The sequence below is a fragment of the Coturnix japonica genome, chromosome 7, assembly GCF_054131305.1.
Source record: "Coturnix japonica strain WE chromosome 7, WE-NBRP24, whole genome shotgun sequence".
Taxonomy (NCBI): Eukaryota; Metazoa; Chordata; class Aves; order Galliformes; family Phasianidae; genus Coturnix; species Coturnix japonica.
This window is the reverse complement of record NC_140669.1, coordinates 6,571,250-6,589,326: the sequence shown is the minus strand read 5'-3', so window position 1 is coordinate 6,589,326 and position 18,077 is coordinate 6,571,250. Positions and strand designations below refer to the sequence as shown.

Below are 18,077 nucleotides of genomic sequence, written 5' to 3'. Positions count from 1 at the left end.
GCGTTTGGAGTCAGGTGTCTGGGACAGGAATCAGAAAAGCTTGGCTGTATTTCAAACCACAACTGAAAGCACTGGATGTTTGCATCACTGATCCAGCTGGAAATACATGAACTAAAGGCTGGGGCAGTGATGTAAAGTGGGAGTGAGGTGCACCAATTTGCTGAATATGACATCTGATAATCTGAGCCCACTCACAAAATGTAACCAGTGCAAAAGGATAAGTTCAGGTCTTCTGAGGAAATATTTTCCTGGAGAACAGCAACTCTAAAGATATTTTAGGAGGTCAAATGAGATTCAGTGCAACTTGATGGAATGCTGCAGCAGAAAAGGGGAGGGTGAAAGGAGTACAAGCTGAGGGACAGCTAACAGGACTAAGAAGGCATGCTGTCCTGGTGAGGCCGAATGCCGTCATGCTTTCTGAAGTGAAATGTTTGCTTAAAAGAGGTAAAAAGTCGATGACCCTGAAAAACAAACAAATGTGACTGGAGTGCTGGAGGTAACACCTTGATATATTATGGAAGAAATAATTAGGACCACACGGAGATGATTATATAGGTGACCGGGGTGCACTGTAGTTACTTTTTCAAAGGCAGTTTAACTTAGAGTCACAACAAGAACTAGAGTTTGGGGCAAAAAGCCAACAAGTTCAAATGTAAAACTAGAGTCTTGTTTTTAAGAAACTGCTAAGAGAAATGTTGATGTCTTCATCTCTCAAGGTTTGCAGGTTAAGGCCGGAATAGATATTTTAGCCAAACAGAAGCTAATGTTCTTGCTGCAGGGGGACCGGTGATTGTCGTGGGATTCCAACTAACTTGTTCACTTCTGATCTTCAATTTAATGAACCTATGAATGAAAAAGCAGAACTTTCATTGAAGGCAGTTAAATTTTGCCTGCAGAAGTACTGAAGCGTAATACTCATTTTTTGAGAATTGGACAAAGTTCTTGGTTCTGAATACAAATCCTGCCTTGCAATCCTGCTGTTTGCACACATCGCACAATTCTGGAGTTACTTAATTATAATTAGCACAGCATTATTAATCCACAACACTGAAGAACAGGAGCCATAATTTAGAGAAATCCTTATGGGAAGGATCTCATAGGAGATAAAAAGGAATTACAGTCTTTCTGTAGACTAGTAAAATTGTGGCATTCTGATGCAACTGTGTTTTAATGCTGCAAACAAAATTCTGCAGGACAGCTTTGATTTCCAATGGGTGCTATAGGGTTGGTGAGAAATTTTGGTTTTTAACTTAGATCTGTATGATTCTTTTCAGTTCCTAAAGGCTTTTCAATACAGTAATGTATTAGAGAATCACTGAACTGATCAGCTTGCTGTTTTGGTATTATTTTCTGTTATACTCACTAGCAGTTTAACCAGTCAAAAACAATTATTAAGCAATTTGTAACGTAGCGGATGCATAAATGGTCTCAAATAGCTTATGACTGAAAAGAGCGATGACAGAAAAGAGCAGCAACATGCTAAAATTCCTGTATTTGTAAAAACCCATAATAATTTCTTCCCCAAAAGTCAGAATATGTGGAAGGAATTTGGAAAGTTGGAATACATGGGAGTTATCTATCTGGATTTTTTAGAATCTCTCTACTTTGATGAATGTTACCATCTTGTGCAGTGGCTCTTCTCAGGCAGAGCTCCTTGCGAAGGCAGGTGATGCCTTCAGCTTTGTGACCTGGTATCAGAAGGTGTTGTTGCTCCAACTGAGCTCAAGGTCATATCAGTGAGGAGCACTCTTAACAGAATCCCTCCAGTTGGCAGTAGCTGGCTGTAACAGATTCACTGCAGAAAACAGCAGAGAAACATCAGTATGATGCTGCAGAGATGAAGCTTTTTCCTCTGCTTCTCAGCATTTGAAAACTGAGCTGATCCTTCTACACACCCTGTAGCAAATCCCAGGAGAAAGGTGAAATTTTATGCCTCATGGTGGGAGAGAGATCTCTCTGCCCATGGGAATCATTTTGTGGGTTTCTGATAGGCATCCTGGGACAACGTTTTTGAGGACATACCCCAAGTTCTCTGAGAGGGACGTACCTCCCCTTGGTTTGAAAAGCTGATTCTATCACTTCTCACATCTTAAAAGTAAGAGACACAATGACAGTCAGTCATTCATTTGGAGATTTCTCTACAAGTTTCATGTAGATTTTGCTAATGCATTTTTTTAAACACAACTTACACGTCAACAGAACCCAAGACAGACTTTAAAACTTGCAACTGCCTATGTAGGAGCATGGGAGCCCTTTCTGACTTAGCACTCTTTGGATTTTGATTGGTATTTTGCAGCCCCAGGATTCTTTCTTCCTAGGCATTCTTTCCTCTAGGTGGTGCCAAAATCTGAGTGATAACTTTGTAATTTTACTAAGTCCATTTCCTTCTGTCTGGGTAATATATGGAGCAAAAACCTGGAGAGACTATTTCTAGGACAGTACCTCCAGTTAATTTCTGCTCCTTATCAAATGCTTATTTAGGACCAAACCAGGCAAAGTTCATCCTGGAAAAATAATTTCCCTTGGGCTAGAGCCAAGGCTTTTACCTCTATGAATGGATGTCCTGTAATGCCTAGTGACTCTTGAGCACTCCGTTCTGCTAGCTCTTTTCTGCATACAGTAATTCTTCCTGATAGCTCTTGAGTCACACTGAAGACTGGAAGCCGCAGTAACAAAGAGTCATCCTGCAGGTGGTCAACGAAAGTAACATTCACAAAACACGTGGGATTTATCAGACAGTATATATACAGTGATTGTATTTGTTTGTTTACGTACTCTCTATGTTATAGATGTTACTTGTGTTACAGAATCACATAATGATTTGGATTGGAAGGGACCTTAAAGATCCTTAGTTCTACCCCCTTGCCATAGTCAAGGACATGCAAGGAGATCTATTTGTTAGCAGAGAGAAACAGGTACTCGTAGGGCTGCAGTGGGCCTTGTGGGAGTGGGCTGATAATTACAGCTGTTGAAAGTACATCTTTCTGTAGTATGAACATCTCAACAAAAATCAGGGATAGAGCTGTTGTTGAAAGGGAATGAGGGGGGAGAGAATCACAGATTCAGAGGGCAAAGTAAAAATAGTGATCGCTAAAATATTTTCACGTGAGATTTATGTAATTCATGTTTCAAAAGTTACATAACAGCAGTTGGTCTGTTCCAAACAAAGGAGTTTCTGTATTTTTCCAAAAGAGAAAAGCTCTACTTACCTGGTACGGGAAGTTACCATGATTTACTGGTCATATATTTCTACTGTAAGGTAGTTCTGTTTGTACTTTAACAACCACTTGGACAGAACACAGTACTGCAGTAAACACAGGTGAAAAGTACTGTGGAAAAAACAGTTTGGGATCCCATTTCTTATTCATTTCCATGTTCACCTGCAGGATTTGGGTTTGGAGGAGGGTGACCACCCACTTTCTGTGTCAATATTTAGTAGAAGAATTTCAAAAGTGAAGGAAGTTCTGCAGATAAAGTCAGGCAAACAACAGGTCTGAAGCATATGAGGAACACCCTCTCAGAGGTGTAGTAAATATGCATTACAAGCATCACAAATGTCAACTCCAAGGTATACGCTGTGCTCTAAATTCAGATCAGCTCACTTTTGCATTTGTTTGCTTTGTATTTTCTTTGCTTGACTTACAGTAACCAATATAGTACTAAATTGCCAAATAGTCCCGTTACGCTGTTTATATTTGCTTTTGCATTTCAATGACAGCTTAAATGCAGAGAAGAAGAAGTGCAGTTCTTCCATGAGTCAATATGGAGCCAGTGTGGATGTATGTCACCGGCGCAGAGTTAATTCAGGACATTGCTCAGTGTCAGTGGAGGGTAGGAGCCGGGCTGAGGACCAGCAGAAAACAGGTTTTCTGTGCCAGTGGGGCTTTGGCTTGAGGCAGTGATCATCTCCTGTGTCCTCAGGCTGCAATTCAAGGCCTTTCAGGCTTGCTTCCCCAGTTACCTGCATAGCAGTGCTCTCATGACTAGTACATTTTGGACTCTGTATCAGATGCAGCGTGCTGCTGCTAGCTCAAACTGACACGCTGTTGACCTGGAGCAAGGCTGCAGCCTTAATAGGCAAGGACGCATCCTCCAAAACTTTCTCAGGTTTTCCCAGCTACTATGTGCCTGGGCAGGTCAAGAGCCCAGCATGTGGCAGCACAGAACACCTGCCCCAAGAACTCCTGCTCTTATGCACCAGCATGAGAGCGGAAGGAGTGAGAACAGCTTGGATAAGTATTTGGAGTCTGGTGTCTCAGCTGGACAAAGCGGTGGGAGTTCAGTGCCTCAAAAACCCCGCAGCAGTGGCACATTGTGGAGCTAAAACTCCAGACATTCACTTAGTGAATAAGAACTGTGAATAAGAACTGAAGCCAGTCTTCTAGCCAAATTGGAGGTATGACAGATTGTATGTTTTTTACTTAGAAACTAAGATGTGGCATTCCCTACACCTATAAATTGCTATGTAATGTTAATTGCCAGCTCTACCCAGAGGTATCTGCATCATTTCATCAATAGTTGAAGCATTTTACTTTCCCTTACAAGCTACCTAAAATTGAATTTGTTGAAATTCCTTCAAGGGAAGGAGCTGTATAATGATAAAATACAGTTTCCTTAAAATGAGAAGTTAAATAGTGTGAGCTTTGGCATCATGTACGTATCATAAATGAGAAAGAAAAGAGTGGCAGAAGTGCTCTTGCCACGGTGACACGCTGCTAGGACTCCTTAGATGAAGGTCAGAAAGCCATCATTAGCTTGCTTCAGGCTAAACCCCATCAGCTGAGTTTTGAAGAGAGGCAAAATGATTCCATAATAGCTCAGCTGGGCACAAACACTGATGGTGATGAGGTGGCAAGCTCAAATAGGGAGCAAGAAACCATTATTTTTGTTTCTTTTTGCAGTAGTAAAGCTTAGCATGGTTATGAAGAATATTTTCAGCAGACCATCAGTCAACCATCACAAAGAGTGAACTGTCAATATTTTGTGGAAGATTCTTGGTTTGTTAACAAAGAAGAGCATGTACTGTGAGTTGTGGTTTTTGTATCCACATGTGACAGCCATCTCCATAGATTATTGACCTGACAGGTGCATAACCAAAGTCATGGAGAATTCAAGTTATTAGAAGCTGCATTTTTAAGTTCTTTCTATCTTGTAAGCTTAGGCAACAAGCTGTATTCAGAGGGAGGTCTGAAGTTTTTTCTATGGCAATAGCATAACAAGATCCAAAAGGACGAGCCCCGTTATTGGAATAGTGCACTGTTTTATTTGTTGGTTTACAAATAGGACATAAGGGACAAAGTATGCTCTTAGAAAGGAGCTTTGACATGTACTTTGAAGCCATTGCCATCTATTTGGACTAAGCAGTTCAGGAGTTACTCAGAGAACAAGCTTTCATTCCACCTGTTGGGGATGGTGCCCCAAGGCTCACGGTTTCATGAACCAGATGTTGTGTCGTGGTGTCATTGTGCTGCAGAGAAAGGGCTGTCTGAACAGGTTATTTCAGGAAACGTGATCAATATGATTGATTCGTGATTATCGAGACCTTAGCATGTTGCATGCTATTTGATTTTAACTTACAGCTCATTTGTCAAGTCTGGGAAATAAATAGGCTCAGTTCCTTCAGTGCCTCATTTGCAAAGGATGGAAAAAAGGACTGTCACATTCTGGGAGCAGACTTTTTCCCAGCCTTTCTAATCAGCTTCTCTCTGTTTGGGGCCACAGCTGCTGGCCTCTTTTTGCCTCCTAACAGCTACAGCAGTGTCAAAGGAGGCAGAGAAGTGCCTCTCCTCTCTGTTTCCAGAAGTGGAAAATCACTTTCTTGCCAGGCAGAGTGCACTCCCGCCTGATGGCAGCAATCTGCAAACATCCTGGTGCCTTTGGTTTGCTTCAGACAGCACTGTGTTGGTGTGAAAGCTTTGATCACCTTCGCCGTTTTAATTTACCTAGGTGATCAGAAAGCACGCAGCTTGTTAAAAAAATTCAGATACAACTAAGTACAGTAATTGCGTGTTTTGGCACTGTAAATGTATTTGAATTATTTTGAATTAAATCAGCTAAACCACCAGGACAACTAGTTATGAGCTGTGTAAATACATTTCTTGTTCTGTGTGCTACAGGTTATGCAAGGAGGTTAGCTGAAATCCAGGGTAGCAGTGAGGAGTCTCAGGTGTGCTGGATTAACCACATAGTCATCAGTGCCACCAGTTTCTTCTCTTGTTGCTTGCCAGTTTGTAAAATATACTGGAAGAAGTGAAGTGCTTTGATCCATTTATTTATATGGAATGATTTCCTCCAGAGATCACTTTATACCATGTGTTATGGAAACACTTTTGAAAGCCCCCTCTCTATCCTGCAGATGAGTAAACAGTATGTGATACTCCAAGAGGATGGCATTACAACAGATAACGTAGTTAAATAAAAGATGGCAGTTTTCCATATGTCACCTTTCTAGAGGTAATCTAATTAGATAAGAATTAATTATGGATATGCAGGTTATGCATCACATCCCTTGCTGTGATTGCATAACCCAGTCTCTCACATTGCCAGAAGGAGCTGAGCAGTTGTTAAGACTGTGTTGCCCAAGAATGAACTCCTAGGGAAATGGAAATACATCTTGCAAATGAATTCTACTTACATATAGTATTAACTGTCAACATGGTCTACCAATGAAGAAAGTTCAAGAATAATGCACCATAATAATACAGAGGGACCTTAACAGTAAGGAACAGGCTTGTTAGATACTGAGAAATCAGAAGGAAACCATGAGCTAGCTGAATTAATTATATTTTAATGAAAAATAATTTAAAAAGCCAACATGAGCCGACTCCAGCAAATTGATTTTTAGAGAATATTTAAAATCATTCAGTTTCTTCACTTTTGGCTGCTTTATTTCTTCCTTTATTCCTGCAACACTTTTCCCCTCTGCCTGTGCGGATCAGAGTAGCTGCCTTCTGCAGAACAGCAATCTCATTTTGTTTACCTTGTGTTTCAAAGAGAATTGAACAAGCCCAGGATTCGCCTTTTCTAAACAAATACTGGCAAGACAAAGGTATCGCAGCTATTCTAGGGACAAAGGGTTTGTCGAGATGGAGACGGGTAAAGACTGACAAGAAAAGAAGAGCCAATGTGTTTTTATCTGGAAAAAAAGTTAATCCTTTTCACAGCCTCATTTTCTTTGCTTTAGAGATAGCTTTCCTTTTTCATTTAAGTTTTAGAGTTTTTCATCCAGAGGAAGTGAGAAGCCAAGGTATTTTCTTTGTTCCTGTCAAGTAGCTTGAACAGTTTGAGAACAGAAACCAGTCAGAGCGGTGTGATTAGCGTAGCCAATTAGGGCGGATTTGCATATTCACAACACAGCTATCGAGAAGTCATTCTGCTGAGATAACGCGAGCGTGGCAATGCCTGTCTGCCACTCAGTGCATCCTGGCTCCTGTGCTGTGCAGTAATTGAGAAATAAGAGTGAGTCTTGGGCACCCCCAGCCAATCCACGTGCTGGCAACGTGCAGCTTGAGAGGAACGTGTTTGCAAGGCAGTTCTATGACACCCTTGCGCGCTGAAAAAGGTTAATCTACAATCCATTTACATAAAATGCAACAGCGTCTGTCAGATGAGTTGGTTCTTCAAAACTCAATCCAGCTACAACTTGTGTTAGCTATGGGGTGACTGAAACCTCATCAGGAGGCGTTTTATCAGATGGCAGATACTAGGGCCTGAGTGCCCTGCTGCTCTTGGTGTCAGCTCAGCCAGGTGCACAGCACGAGGGGCAGGTGAGCTTTGTGCAGCAGCCCAAAGGGCAGGCCATAAAACTTCACTCTTCTGTTCCAGCAGGCTTTGCAGCAGCAGGGTGTTATCCAAGGAGCTGGCAAGAAAGCAAACAGTCCTTCAGGAAACCTTGTAGATGGGGTGTAGGCTGGGGTGGATGATCATTGCAGCTTTATTATCTCTGAAAGCAAAATATCACCTTATATGCTATAGCAACGACAATCTGTGCTCTGCTCCATCTATGTTCCTCCTGGTATTGCAGCCTGTTATCTCTACCAGTAACTGCAGGTGAGCGTGGCTGTGGCCTGCATCTTCTGAATGCTCTGTTTGTTTATTGAAGGGCTGACAAGTTGCTGCCTGCTCTGTGCAAGCAGCCACATGTGCTGATTTTAGAAAGATACACGGTGTTGCCTGTCCTTAATACTCCTGACTCCTCTGTGATGCTGGGAGCTGAGGTTGTGGTGTCCAACTGCAGCAGATCAGGTCAGGAGAGGCACAGTGGGGCCTTTGCCCAGGTACAGCTACACAGGTTGCATTCACTTCCAAAACTGCTAAGGATGTGGTAAACACTGCTACAAAATCAGGATCCTTCAAATTAGATTATTCTACAAATCATAAGGTTATAAACTGGTGCTGTATTTGCCAGAATAAAGATTCTGTGCTCGCAGGCTCCATGCCACATAGAGGCATTTAGTTCTCCCTCCAGGAAGATAGTTTTTTTTATAATCATCCATGATAGGGATTTTTTTACCTGTTTCTAGAACGCTCATTGCGAGTTTATCTAGTCCACTCACTCAAGGAGGATTTTTTTTGGTCTCACTTTATGAATATCCACAATTGTCTCTTTCCTTCCTATCCCCTTTGCGGCACCGGCTTTTTATTAGAAAGTTAATAAACTTTGTGTATGTTCTAAAGATAATATTGAAAACTGCAAAATTGTGTTCTGCATTTTATAATTGGTGTGGAAAAAAGGAGGAGATCTAATCCTATTGGGCCTTCTTTGCTCTCTTTTGCTCTCTCTCTCCCTTTTTCCCCTTTGATGGTAAGCAGCAAATTTTAATTAGCTTCATTTCCACAATTCAGTCATGCATATGTAATCTTTGTTCACACTTTTATAAAGTAAAATTAAGTGAAAGAAATTGAGTAATAATAGAAAGCTTGTCTGAGCAGAACAAATGTGAATTATCAAACATAGGGGAAGATGACTGGGACTACAGGGCTTGAAGTTGTGCAAGGTTTGAGGTGATTTCTCTAAAACAGAACTGCATAAATAATGCATAGAAACAGGTGCTGATTATCCTGTTTTGGGCATCTTTTGTTCATTACGTACTTGGGCGGCTGAGGTACAGTGATAACCAGTGAATGTGAGGAGACTACTTAATAACAGCTTTCTAATGTTTCTCTTTTATCATGAGCTGAAAGTGTCACATGAGCTTGTCTAGTTAATAAAAATCACTTTGTGAACCCACTGCTCTTAGATTTGGTGTTGGAACAGATTGCTGTACTGGGCCTTTCTCTTGATTATAGCTGCAAAAGTTGTTCTGCCGTTTTGCATTGTAATTTAAAGGTTCCCTAATCCATATACACACCCTCTAATTAAATGTTTCCAGGGGTTACCTTGGGAGCCTTCAGCACTATGGTTTGAAACTAAAACTAAAGAGCACATTAAATTCATTCTCCCTGGGGTGAGACACAAGAGAGGGAAGTACGTTTTCATCCCCTGCTACTTCTGATTATTAGAAAGTATGAGCATAATTGGGACTACTGACTTCAGTCTTTTTGTTATCTGACGTGAGAAGATGGAAGTTTAAAGGCAGGCAATCAATGTGTCTAAATCTGGAGTTCGATTTATAACTTGTGAGAAGATTCATCAGCAGGAACTAAAAACCAGAACCTTCCATTGAAGTAAATTGGTCCGTGGCCACAGAAGCTGCATAACAGACACCACTGCACCGGATGCTGAGGTCTTCATTAAGGGATATGTAAAGTAGTGAGATGCGTTGGTGTCACTGCAGAGAGAAGTAAAGCCTGGAGCCCAGTTTATGTAAAACTTAAAAGAGCAGATATTTTCCCCTCAGTGTGTGTTCATGCACTCAGCCTCACCCCACCGATCTAACAGGTTTAGGAGAAGCACCTTTTTTTGTCCCTGAGTCGCTCTTGTAACAGGAACTGATTTCAGAATTGGGCGTGTTTTTTGTGTGTTTTTTTTTTTTTCCCCCTAACTCTCCTTTGCTACCAGTGACTGGGGACTGGCAAGATTAAAGTTAATGGTTAACACGGTTGCACAGAAACTCTGACTTCCTCCTACTGAGGTCAGGACAGAAAACTGCCTCTGCTCACAGAGGAAGAGAGGAGAGCTGAGTGAAGAGCCGTACGCATCACAAGGGGGCTGGGGAGCAGTAGCTTCATTCAATAGAGGAAAGGGGAGGAAAACCCGAAAAGAGCAAGAACTTGTTTGCTGTAAAGACTGGTAAGAACTGAGATACTTTCTGTCCCAATTGGATTACTGACTCAGCAGTTGTTGCTAACAAAACCCACGGGTGTGGCTAGTTGAGACGATTTCATTGTACCTGACTGCTTCCATTTGTGCGTGTTTGTGTAGGGGGCAAGGTGAGAAAAGACTGAACATCCGAGAGGCTTTTCCTCTCTCTTCCTCCTCCTAGAGGCTGCTGATGGCTGAAAAAACACCCTCTTCAGACTGTTCTCATCTCATTGATCATAGCCACATCTCTGAGTTTGAGGTATCTCCTTGGATCAAGATCACTTTGGCCTCCCTCGACATCTGCATCTTTGTGGCGGGCATCTTGGGCAACAGCATCACCATCAAGACTACCAGGATCCTGCAGAAGAAGGGCTACCTGCAGAAGGAGGTTACTGACCACATGGTGAGCCTGGCCTGCTCTGACCTGCTGGTCATCCTGCTGGGCATGCCTGTGGAGTTCTTCAGTGCCATTTGGAAGCCCTTTTCCACCCCAAATGGCAATGTGGCTTGCAAGCTGTACTATTTCCTCTTTGAAGCTTGCAGTTATGCAACTGTGCTGCATGTGGCCACCCTTAGTTTTGAGAGATATGTGGCTATCTGCCACCCCTTCAAGTTCAAGGCAGTCTCTGGACCCCGTAAAGTGAAGATCCTCATTGCTTTTGTCTGGGGGACGTCTGTCATTGTGGCTCTGCCCCTGCTCTTTGCCATGGGCACGGAGTATCCTCTGGAAATCATTGAGGACTATCAAGGTGTGACTGCCTGCACCAAGCCAACTGCCAGACATCTCCTTCCTGAACTAAAGCAAAATTTGACCATCTGTACCAGCCTCTCCTCCAAGTGGCCTGTCTTCCAGGCCAGTATTTTCAGTGCCTTTGCTGTTTACATCATAGTGCTGGGCTCCGTTGCCTTCATGTGCCGCAGCATGATGAAAACCCTGATGATCCACAAGAAAGGAACTGTGGCAGTGAGGGGTGAGCCTGGACAGCAGGAGCAGTACCTAAGGAAGAGTGAGAGCTCAGAGGGCAAGAGCTCCAGGAGACAGATCATTTTATTCCTGGGTGAGTGACTCCTCACCCTTCCTGCTCCCAAAGAAGGGAAGGAGATCCCAGAAGCCTCTATCTTAGCAAGTGTCTCCATATAAGGGGTCTGTGGCTCAAAGGGGAAAGGAATGCTGTTGTTTACAGTGATGTGTTTTAAGAAACCTGATTATAATGCAGGCCTATGTGATGCAGTGGTGGGAATGATGCAGTGGTACTGATGCTGGACCTGTATAAGTAGGCACAGTTGCCAGGATATAAAGCAGTTCTATTTGCATGTCTTCCTATTAAATTAGAAATACGTGCATATTTAGTCAGACTCTTCATAAGAGGAAGACTGATGTGCAGAATCTAGACTTAGTCCCACTCTGAAGGCAATTACTTACTAATTTGGGGTGCTCTCAAGGGGCTCTTGTGGCTGGGTTGCGTCTGAACATTAAGAAAGCTGGGCTGAAGAGCTGATTTGGTCTTGCAAATAGCTGTTGCCCTCTTTGGGTTTTTTTTATGGGGGGGTGAGAGGGAGGATGGTTTGTGGTTTTATTTGAAGGCCTATATATATTTGGAATTATGTTTGATTCTGATCTTTCCTGCTGCATTTGTCAGACAAAAACTAATCAAGCTGTCATTTCACCAGCTTGGAATCTTTCCAGGCTGTGATCCACACAGTTTCCATGTTGATGCTCTTAGAGCCATCCTTAATCATGTCTTGGCTGAATTACGGCTAGTTTTTGTTTTGTTGAGTTGTTCAATACGATACTGGATATAATGAATGAACCATCTTGAGTATAAATGAACAGCCAACCTAGGATTTCTATATTGCTTTTTGTGTTCTGTTTGATGTTGAGAGAGGGAGTTAAAACTTGTGGCTCTGTCCACTTCTAAAGCTTTGTGCAGATTAGCTTTTTTATTAGAGGTTTGTTCTGTTTTTTGATAGATAGGGCTGGTAACTTGAGGGTGTTGGGAAAGGATGGAGCTGTGCTGCCACAGAGTGTGATGAGGGCTTCATGTAGGAGATCATGGAATGGCTTGGGTTGGAAGTGATCTTAAAGATCTCCTACTTCCATCTCCCGTATCCAGGGTTGACAGGGATGCCATCCACTAGATCCGAACTGACCTTGAACACCTGCAGGCATGGGGCACCCATAATTTCTTTGGGCAGGCTGTTTCATTTCAATCTGATTTAAAAAAACCCAACCTCCTAATATCTAATTATATCTCCCCCTTTTTAGTTTAATCCATTCCTCCTTGTCCTGTCACTGTCTGCCTGGGAGATGTGACACTTAAGGCTGCACTGATCTCTTCTTCATGCCTAGGGTTCATTTACAGAAGCAATCATCTTCTGCCAGGTGACTGTGAGTCATGGACGAGAGACCCCACATCAGGATGATTGAAAGGGCTTTTGATATCCTTAACTCCACTGAAAGCTCTGTCTGCTGGGGTAGAAGTTTAACAGCTGCAGCTAAATACAGTATGTTACACAGATGAAAAAGAGAGATAAGGCTTTGCTCTTTAAGTTAAGTGCTGCTGTGGGATCCTTAAATGTCTGTAGATCTGGCTGTTCTTGTAAATCATCATCCACAGCTACATCAAAGTCCGGTCTAAGATCCCAACTCTGCAGAAGTTCTGGCCAGGGTGGGAGGTGAAGGTTAGTTACTGAGGCCTTTCTTCCCCTCCTTGGCTGTTGTTATTGCTTGGTGATGGTCCAGTGTGTATTGGAGCAGACCCATTGCTGCTTGCAGAAGTGTTAAGAAGCTGAATGAAAACAACCAGCTTGTCCTGTGTCTTGAGGGAATTTGACACCAATATTTGATGCTTTCTCAGCTTTTTGGAACAAGTAGATACTTCTGCGAATTCCCCAAAACTATTTCAGGCATCTTTCGAATGGCTCTTAATATGAGTCTTGCTAATTAACTTCTGTTGGGAAATAAATTAATAAACTGAAGAGGAAGAAACTGTAGCCTGCATCCCTGAGAACAATGCAAAGCAATTTAATTTGGAGATCTGTAAGAGTGATGCTTTAGGGCAGTTTTAACCCAGAATAAATGAACATATAAATTGTTTACAAATCGCTGAATTTAAATATAGTGATTTAGAAGTCCTCTTTGTTTTTCGTTTAACAGATGGGTCAAATTAAAACAAATATTTGCTCGTTTACAACATATTTCACTTTTAATGTGAAATGTGAATGACGGCGTATAGCAAGATGTCTTTGAACATCTAACAGCATTAAAAACAATTTAGCATTTTCTAGTTGTTAAAAGTGGTAAGTTCAACAAAACAGAGAATTAAACTCATAAATCTCCTGACGATGAGTAAAAGCTGAGCAGAAAGAGACGTGAGATGGAACTGGTGCTTTTTTATTGTCACGTTATTGTGCGGCACTTTAGAAAATTCATGAAAATGAATTGGAAATGTTGAAAGTGAAAGACTGCTTGCTCTGGGTGGCACTGAGGCTTGCAGGAGGAGCTGCAGATGGGCTGACATCGCAGCTGTGGTGGAGGAGGGTGACAAGGGGCTGAGCAAGGGGAGCAGCAAGGTGATGGGCAGGCTGTGCTCACCTGGGGAAGGGCTTGTGAAGATCGAGTCCTTGGGCTTAAAGCCCGGAGAGACTGGTTGAGGATTTGACGTCTGTGGTGTTTTTGGCAATGCTTATAGTAGAGAGCAGGAATTGGTGCAAGAATTTTGCACCCGTTGTTGTAGAGGAAATACTTCCAGAGGCAGTTCAGCTTAAATGTTGGTAGATTCACCCCAGTGGAGGAATGTAAAATTATCCCACTGTTCTGGAGAAAATCACTTTTGCTTCTATAAATGAGGCTGTGCAGTTCTATTGTTTCCAGCTTCTTTCTCATGACTGCTCTTGGCAGTAATATATCACAGATACAATAACATGTGTAAGTCTCTGCATAATATTCCTGCTCTTGAAATTAGGCATTTCATGCTTTTGGCTAGACCAGGGCACGCTTCCTGTGGTCTGTGCTTGTGATTTTTTTTTATTCATCTTATGAGTGAGGAGGCAAAACCTCCCTGCCTACAGTGGGTCAACCCATCACTGTGAAGGGAGCAAATCTAACCGGTAGGCACTGGGTCATTTAAGGCGGCTTTACTTGTGTTGTGACAGGAGGTCTAGTGAGGGTTCTGGATGAGTGTGAGCTGTTGTGAATAGCAAGGAGAATCTATCTGAAAGTAACTGTTTGAGTGGTTTGTGGCAGCGTTTTTTAATAGAAGTTTCTCACCCCCCCCCCCCCCCCCCTCCACCATGGTAGAAACTGAAGCCTGTAGAAGAGTAGAAGACAGCCAGGTAGTGCAATAATTAGCAGTGTTGGTGAAAGACACTCGCACTGGTGTCACCTAATTCCTTTCTAACCTGCTTGCTAGTGCAAAGCCTTTATACAACAGCAGCTTGTCATCAGGCTACATCTGACTGACCTGGACTTGTACTGTGTGATGAAGCAAGTTTTGACTGCCTCAAATGAAAAATTTATTGCTTCTAAAGCTTCTGTGATATTTCTCTTGCCAGCTTTAGTTTTGTGCTTCTGCTGAAGGTCTAAGTTATATTGAATGAGGCAGCTTCAGGCCTACCACAGTAAATAAGCTGGAATAGAAAAGTCTCTTAGTGTTGCTATAGCCACTGCTTGTCTTTGCGTATGCTTCCAGTTTGCCTGTTGGAACAGTGCTCTTCTCTGCTAGCACAGCAGAGGGGTCCTGCTACATGAGGTGCTCAGTGCTGTGGCTACTTTGCCACTTGCCAGCCAGCATCTCAGCAGCTGAGCAGTGCTTTTCTGTCTCCTGGCATTGCAGAGACACATCTGTCCATCCTGAGCTTCTTTCAGGAGGGAGAAGCACCAAATTAATCCAGCTGCTATGAAATGGTTGCAGTAGATGCAGTCAGCAGGAGCTACTTAACTGGAGACTACAGCTGAACCTGCCCATAAGCTAGAGCTAGATAAAACATGGAGTCTGAAATTTAAAAGATCTCTTAGAACATAAGCTGGAGCACCATTCCCCCCATATCCTAGTGCTGGCAGATTAATGTTTTGCTCAGAATGAAGGTATTGTGTGTAGAAATAGCCTTTCTGAAAATCGCTATGGAAATGTATTTCACAAGGCGCTTGGCAATTGGATTTTCAGGAGGACAAATTACTTCAAATACTCTGCAAAAAATACGTGGTTATCACAGTATAACTTGACAATGGTGGGGCTTCTGGTACAGGAAAATTAGATGCTTCTTCATAGGCTGGAAGTGGCTGGGTTTTTTTTTTTTCCTTATTGAAAAAGGTAAAACTTGGGGATAGAATAACATTGAAAGAGTAACCTAATTGATTAGATTCTGGAAGAACACAGCTCCAGCCCATGTTCTTTAAACTCAGCTTCATTGACTCCTCTCGGTTCATTTCTTTAGTCATTCCACTCAGCTGCCTTTCTTCAGAGGCTTTCTTGGAGGGGTGCCTGAAGATAAATACGTTGTAGGCTGTATGTGATTTTCATCTTTGTGTTTTATGTGGTATCTTCATCCATATACTCCCCTGAGCAGGGTTTCAAAATACATAAGATGTGCAGGAGGCTGTGTGCTCTGAAATGGAGCAGGGATGGAGCAGGCAAAATGAGGCACTAGGACCAAAGGACTGGGCTCTGGCCATTCAGCTGAATGAGACACCCACCCTCGGTTGCAAGAAAGATTTTTGCTATAAGTGTTGATTTCTGGAACGAAGATCAAAGCAGGAGATTTTCTTGGTGGTTTTCAGGAAAATCTGTGTTTCTTTTCTACAAAAGTATTAACCTGATGTCAACAGCAAAACTAATTGATGGTAATGCACACTGGTAGCATAAAACCAAAGCTCAGCAGTTCAACAGATGAAATAGAAAGACTGCATCCATGGATAACAGCTTTTTGGGCCAATCTGGTACAGCCTACACTGACGAGCTCTAAGATTTCTGTTGGTTTAAAGAAAAATGCATCAAAACACAAACACAGCCACAGGAAGATACATGCAAGGCAAATTTCCAGTCAAGATATATGGATATTTTCGATTTTCCCACTGATTTAAAAACGAATGTAAGCAAAAATGAGCATAATTTTCCTCCCTGTTGTAGAGAAAGCAATTTACGTGCTGCTGCTTTTGACTAGACTCATGTACTAGAAAGCTGTGCTTTTGACTTAAGTAGACAGTCTTCCTCTCCTCCTATATTGAAGGATGGCAAAAGGGAACAGAAAGAAAAGGGATGTAAGAATGGGGACTAATTGAGGCCAGAACCCCCTGGGTATTTAAGACTTTTTGTAGTTTTAATGGAAAAATCAATATGTGATTACACGTTGCTTTAGAGTACTTAAAAATTGCTTCAAAGTGAAGTCTGCAGTTTTAAAAACAACCTAACCTCAAAACACTGTACTCAGAGCATCAAGTTCATCACTGGCGTAATCCACATAATAAAGTGATATCCGTGCAGTCTCTGTGGTCATGCAGCTACTGTGAATGAGAAACCTGAGAGTACAATGGATGCTTTAGTGGTGCTCAGTGTAATCACAGCCATACTTCTGTGTTTTAGCTGATGCCTGCAAGGAAATGAGTATTTCACCTGGTCTGACAGTGAGCTGTAGATGTTGGAGTCTTACTTCAGCCCAGCTCATCCTGCGGCACACACAGCATGAGCATCTTTATGCTCTGCCATCTGTGTTGTCCAGGGGCTACGTGAACAGCTGAGTTTTCTGAAGTACTTCTGTGCTGCACTTGCCTTTGCTCAGTCTTTAAAGGTATTAACCTCATTAAAGACTGCTACTTGGCTTTAAACTTAGTTTATTATTTTATCTTTTATTGTTATTATTATCATTTTTCTCTCTTTTTCATAAGCTGTAGGTAATACATTTGTGCGTCTTCTCCTCATACTTTGTGGCTATACCTGGCACCCCCAGGTATACACAGGAGAGGAAGGTGGATGTGGGGATTTTTGCTTTTGGGGAGCTGAGTTACAGTTGTCTCATCTCAGCTTCTGAAAAACCCACTCTGGGTCATAGCAGTGCATCTCTAGGATGTTTGCTCACAGGTAGAGAGACCTTGGGAACTGACTTGTTCTCCAAAGAATGAGTAAAAGAACAGGAAGATTTATTTCTGTCAAAGTGGAGAAATATATGTTGCTCCAGATATGAAATGGTAGATTGTCCTCAGCTAGAAATCATCACCTGTGTGTTGGGAAACCACATCCCATCGATTTTTGTCTATTCCTTTATTCTTTGGTCAAGAGACTATTGTTTAAGTGTTAATTTTCCACTTTCTGTCTTGATATTTCTTCTGAGCCAGACACTCAAGCACAAATTGCTCTTACGACTTCCCAGTTTAGTAAACAGGGCTCATTTATGGCAAGTTCACAGATGATTTATTGAAGTCTTCACCTGTGAAAATTAAACGTGTTATCTATTCCTCTTTTGTTTCATATTCCAATTATATCACATTTCACTAAACAAAATCTTTTATTTTCCTTGCTGATGTTAAGACCGTTATCTTTAAACAATGATTGCTAGCCTCTGAATTTTAATGGAAGAGAGCTTTAATATCTGAGTACTTATTAGTAATATGAAGCTTTCAATTTTATCCTCGATAACTTCTTGATTTCCTAAAGGCAAAATTTGTTCTAGAAGCTGAGGACAGATGAACTGCCAACCAACAGGTTAAAGATTATTTTAGTCTCCTTTGCTGTTACAAGTGAATTTCTAAGCCTGTAATTTTAATGGATAGGTAGCAGAGTTTTAAATAATAATAATAATAATGAACATACACACACATACAGAAACCATTAAGAAGGAA

The 18,077-nt window shown here is 41.9% G+C and overlaps 1 protein-coding gene across 3 annotated transcripts in view; it reads left to right on the top strand.

Moving 5' to 3' along the window:
* Positions 1-10,104: 10,104 nt before the first annotated feature.
* The window catches only part of GPR39 (G protein-coupled receptor 39), a 58,636-nt gene continuing 50,663 nt past the window's right edge, over positions 10,105-18,077 (top strand). Inside the window, exons 1-2 of one of the 3 annotated variants that reach the window (XM_085551927.1) lie at positions 10,105-10,231; positions 10,364-11,301. In XM_085551927.1, coding sequence (XP_085408053.1) covers positions 10,434-11,301 — 868 coding nt within the window. In that variant the 5' untranslated portion in view covers positions 10,105-10,231; positions 10,364-10,433. 3 annotated transcript variants of the gene reach the window in all.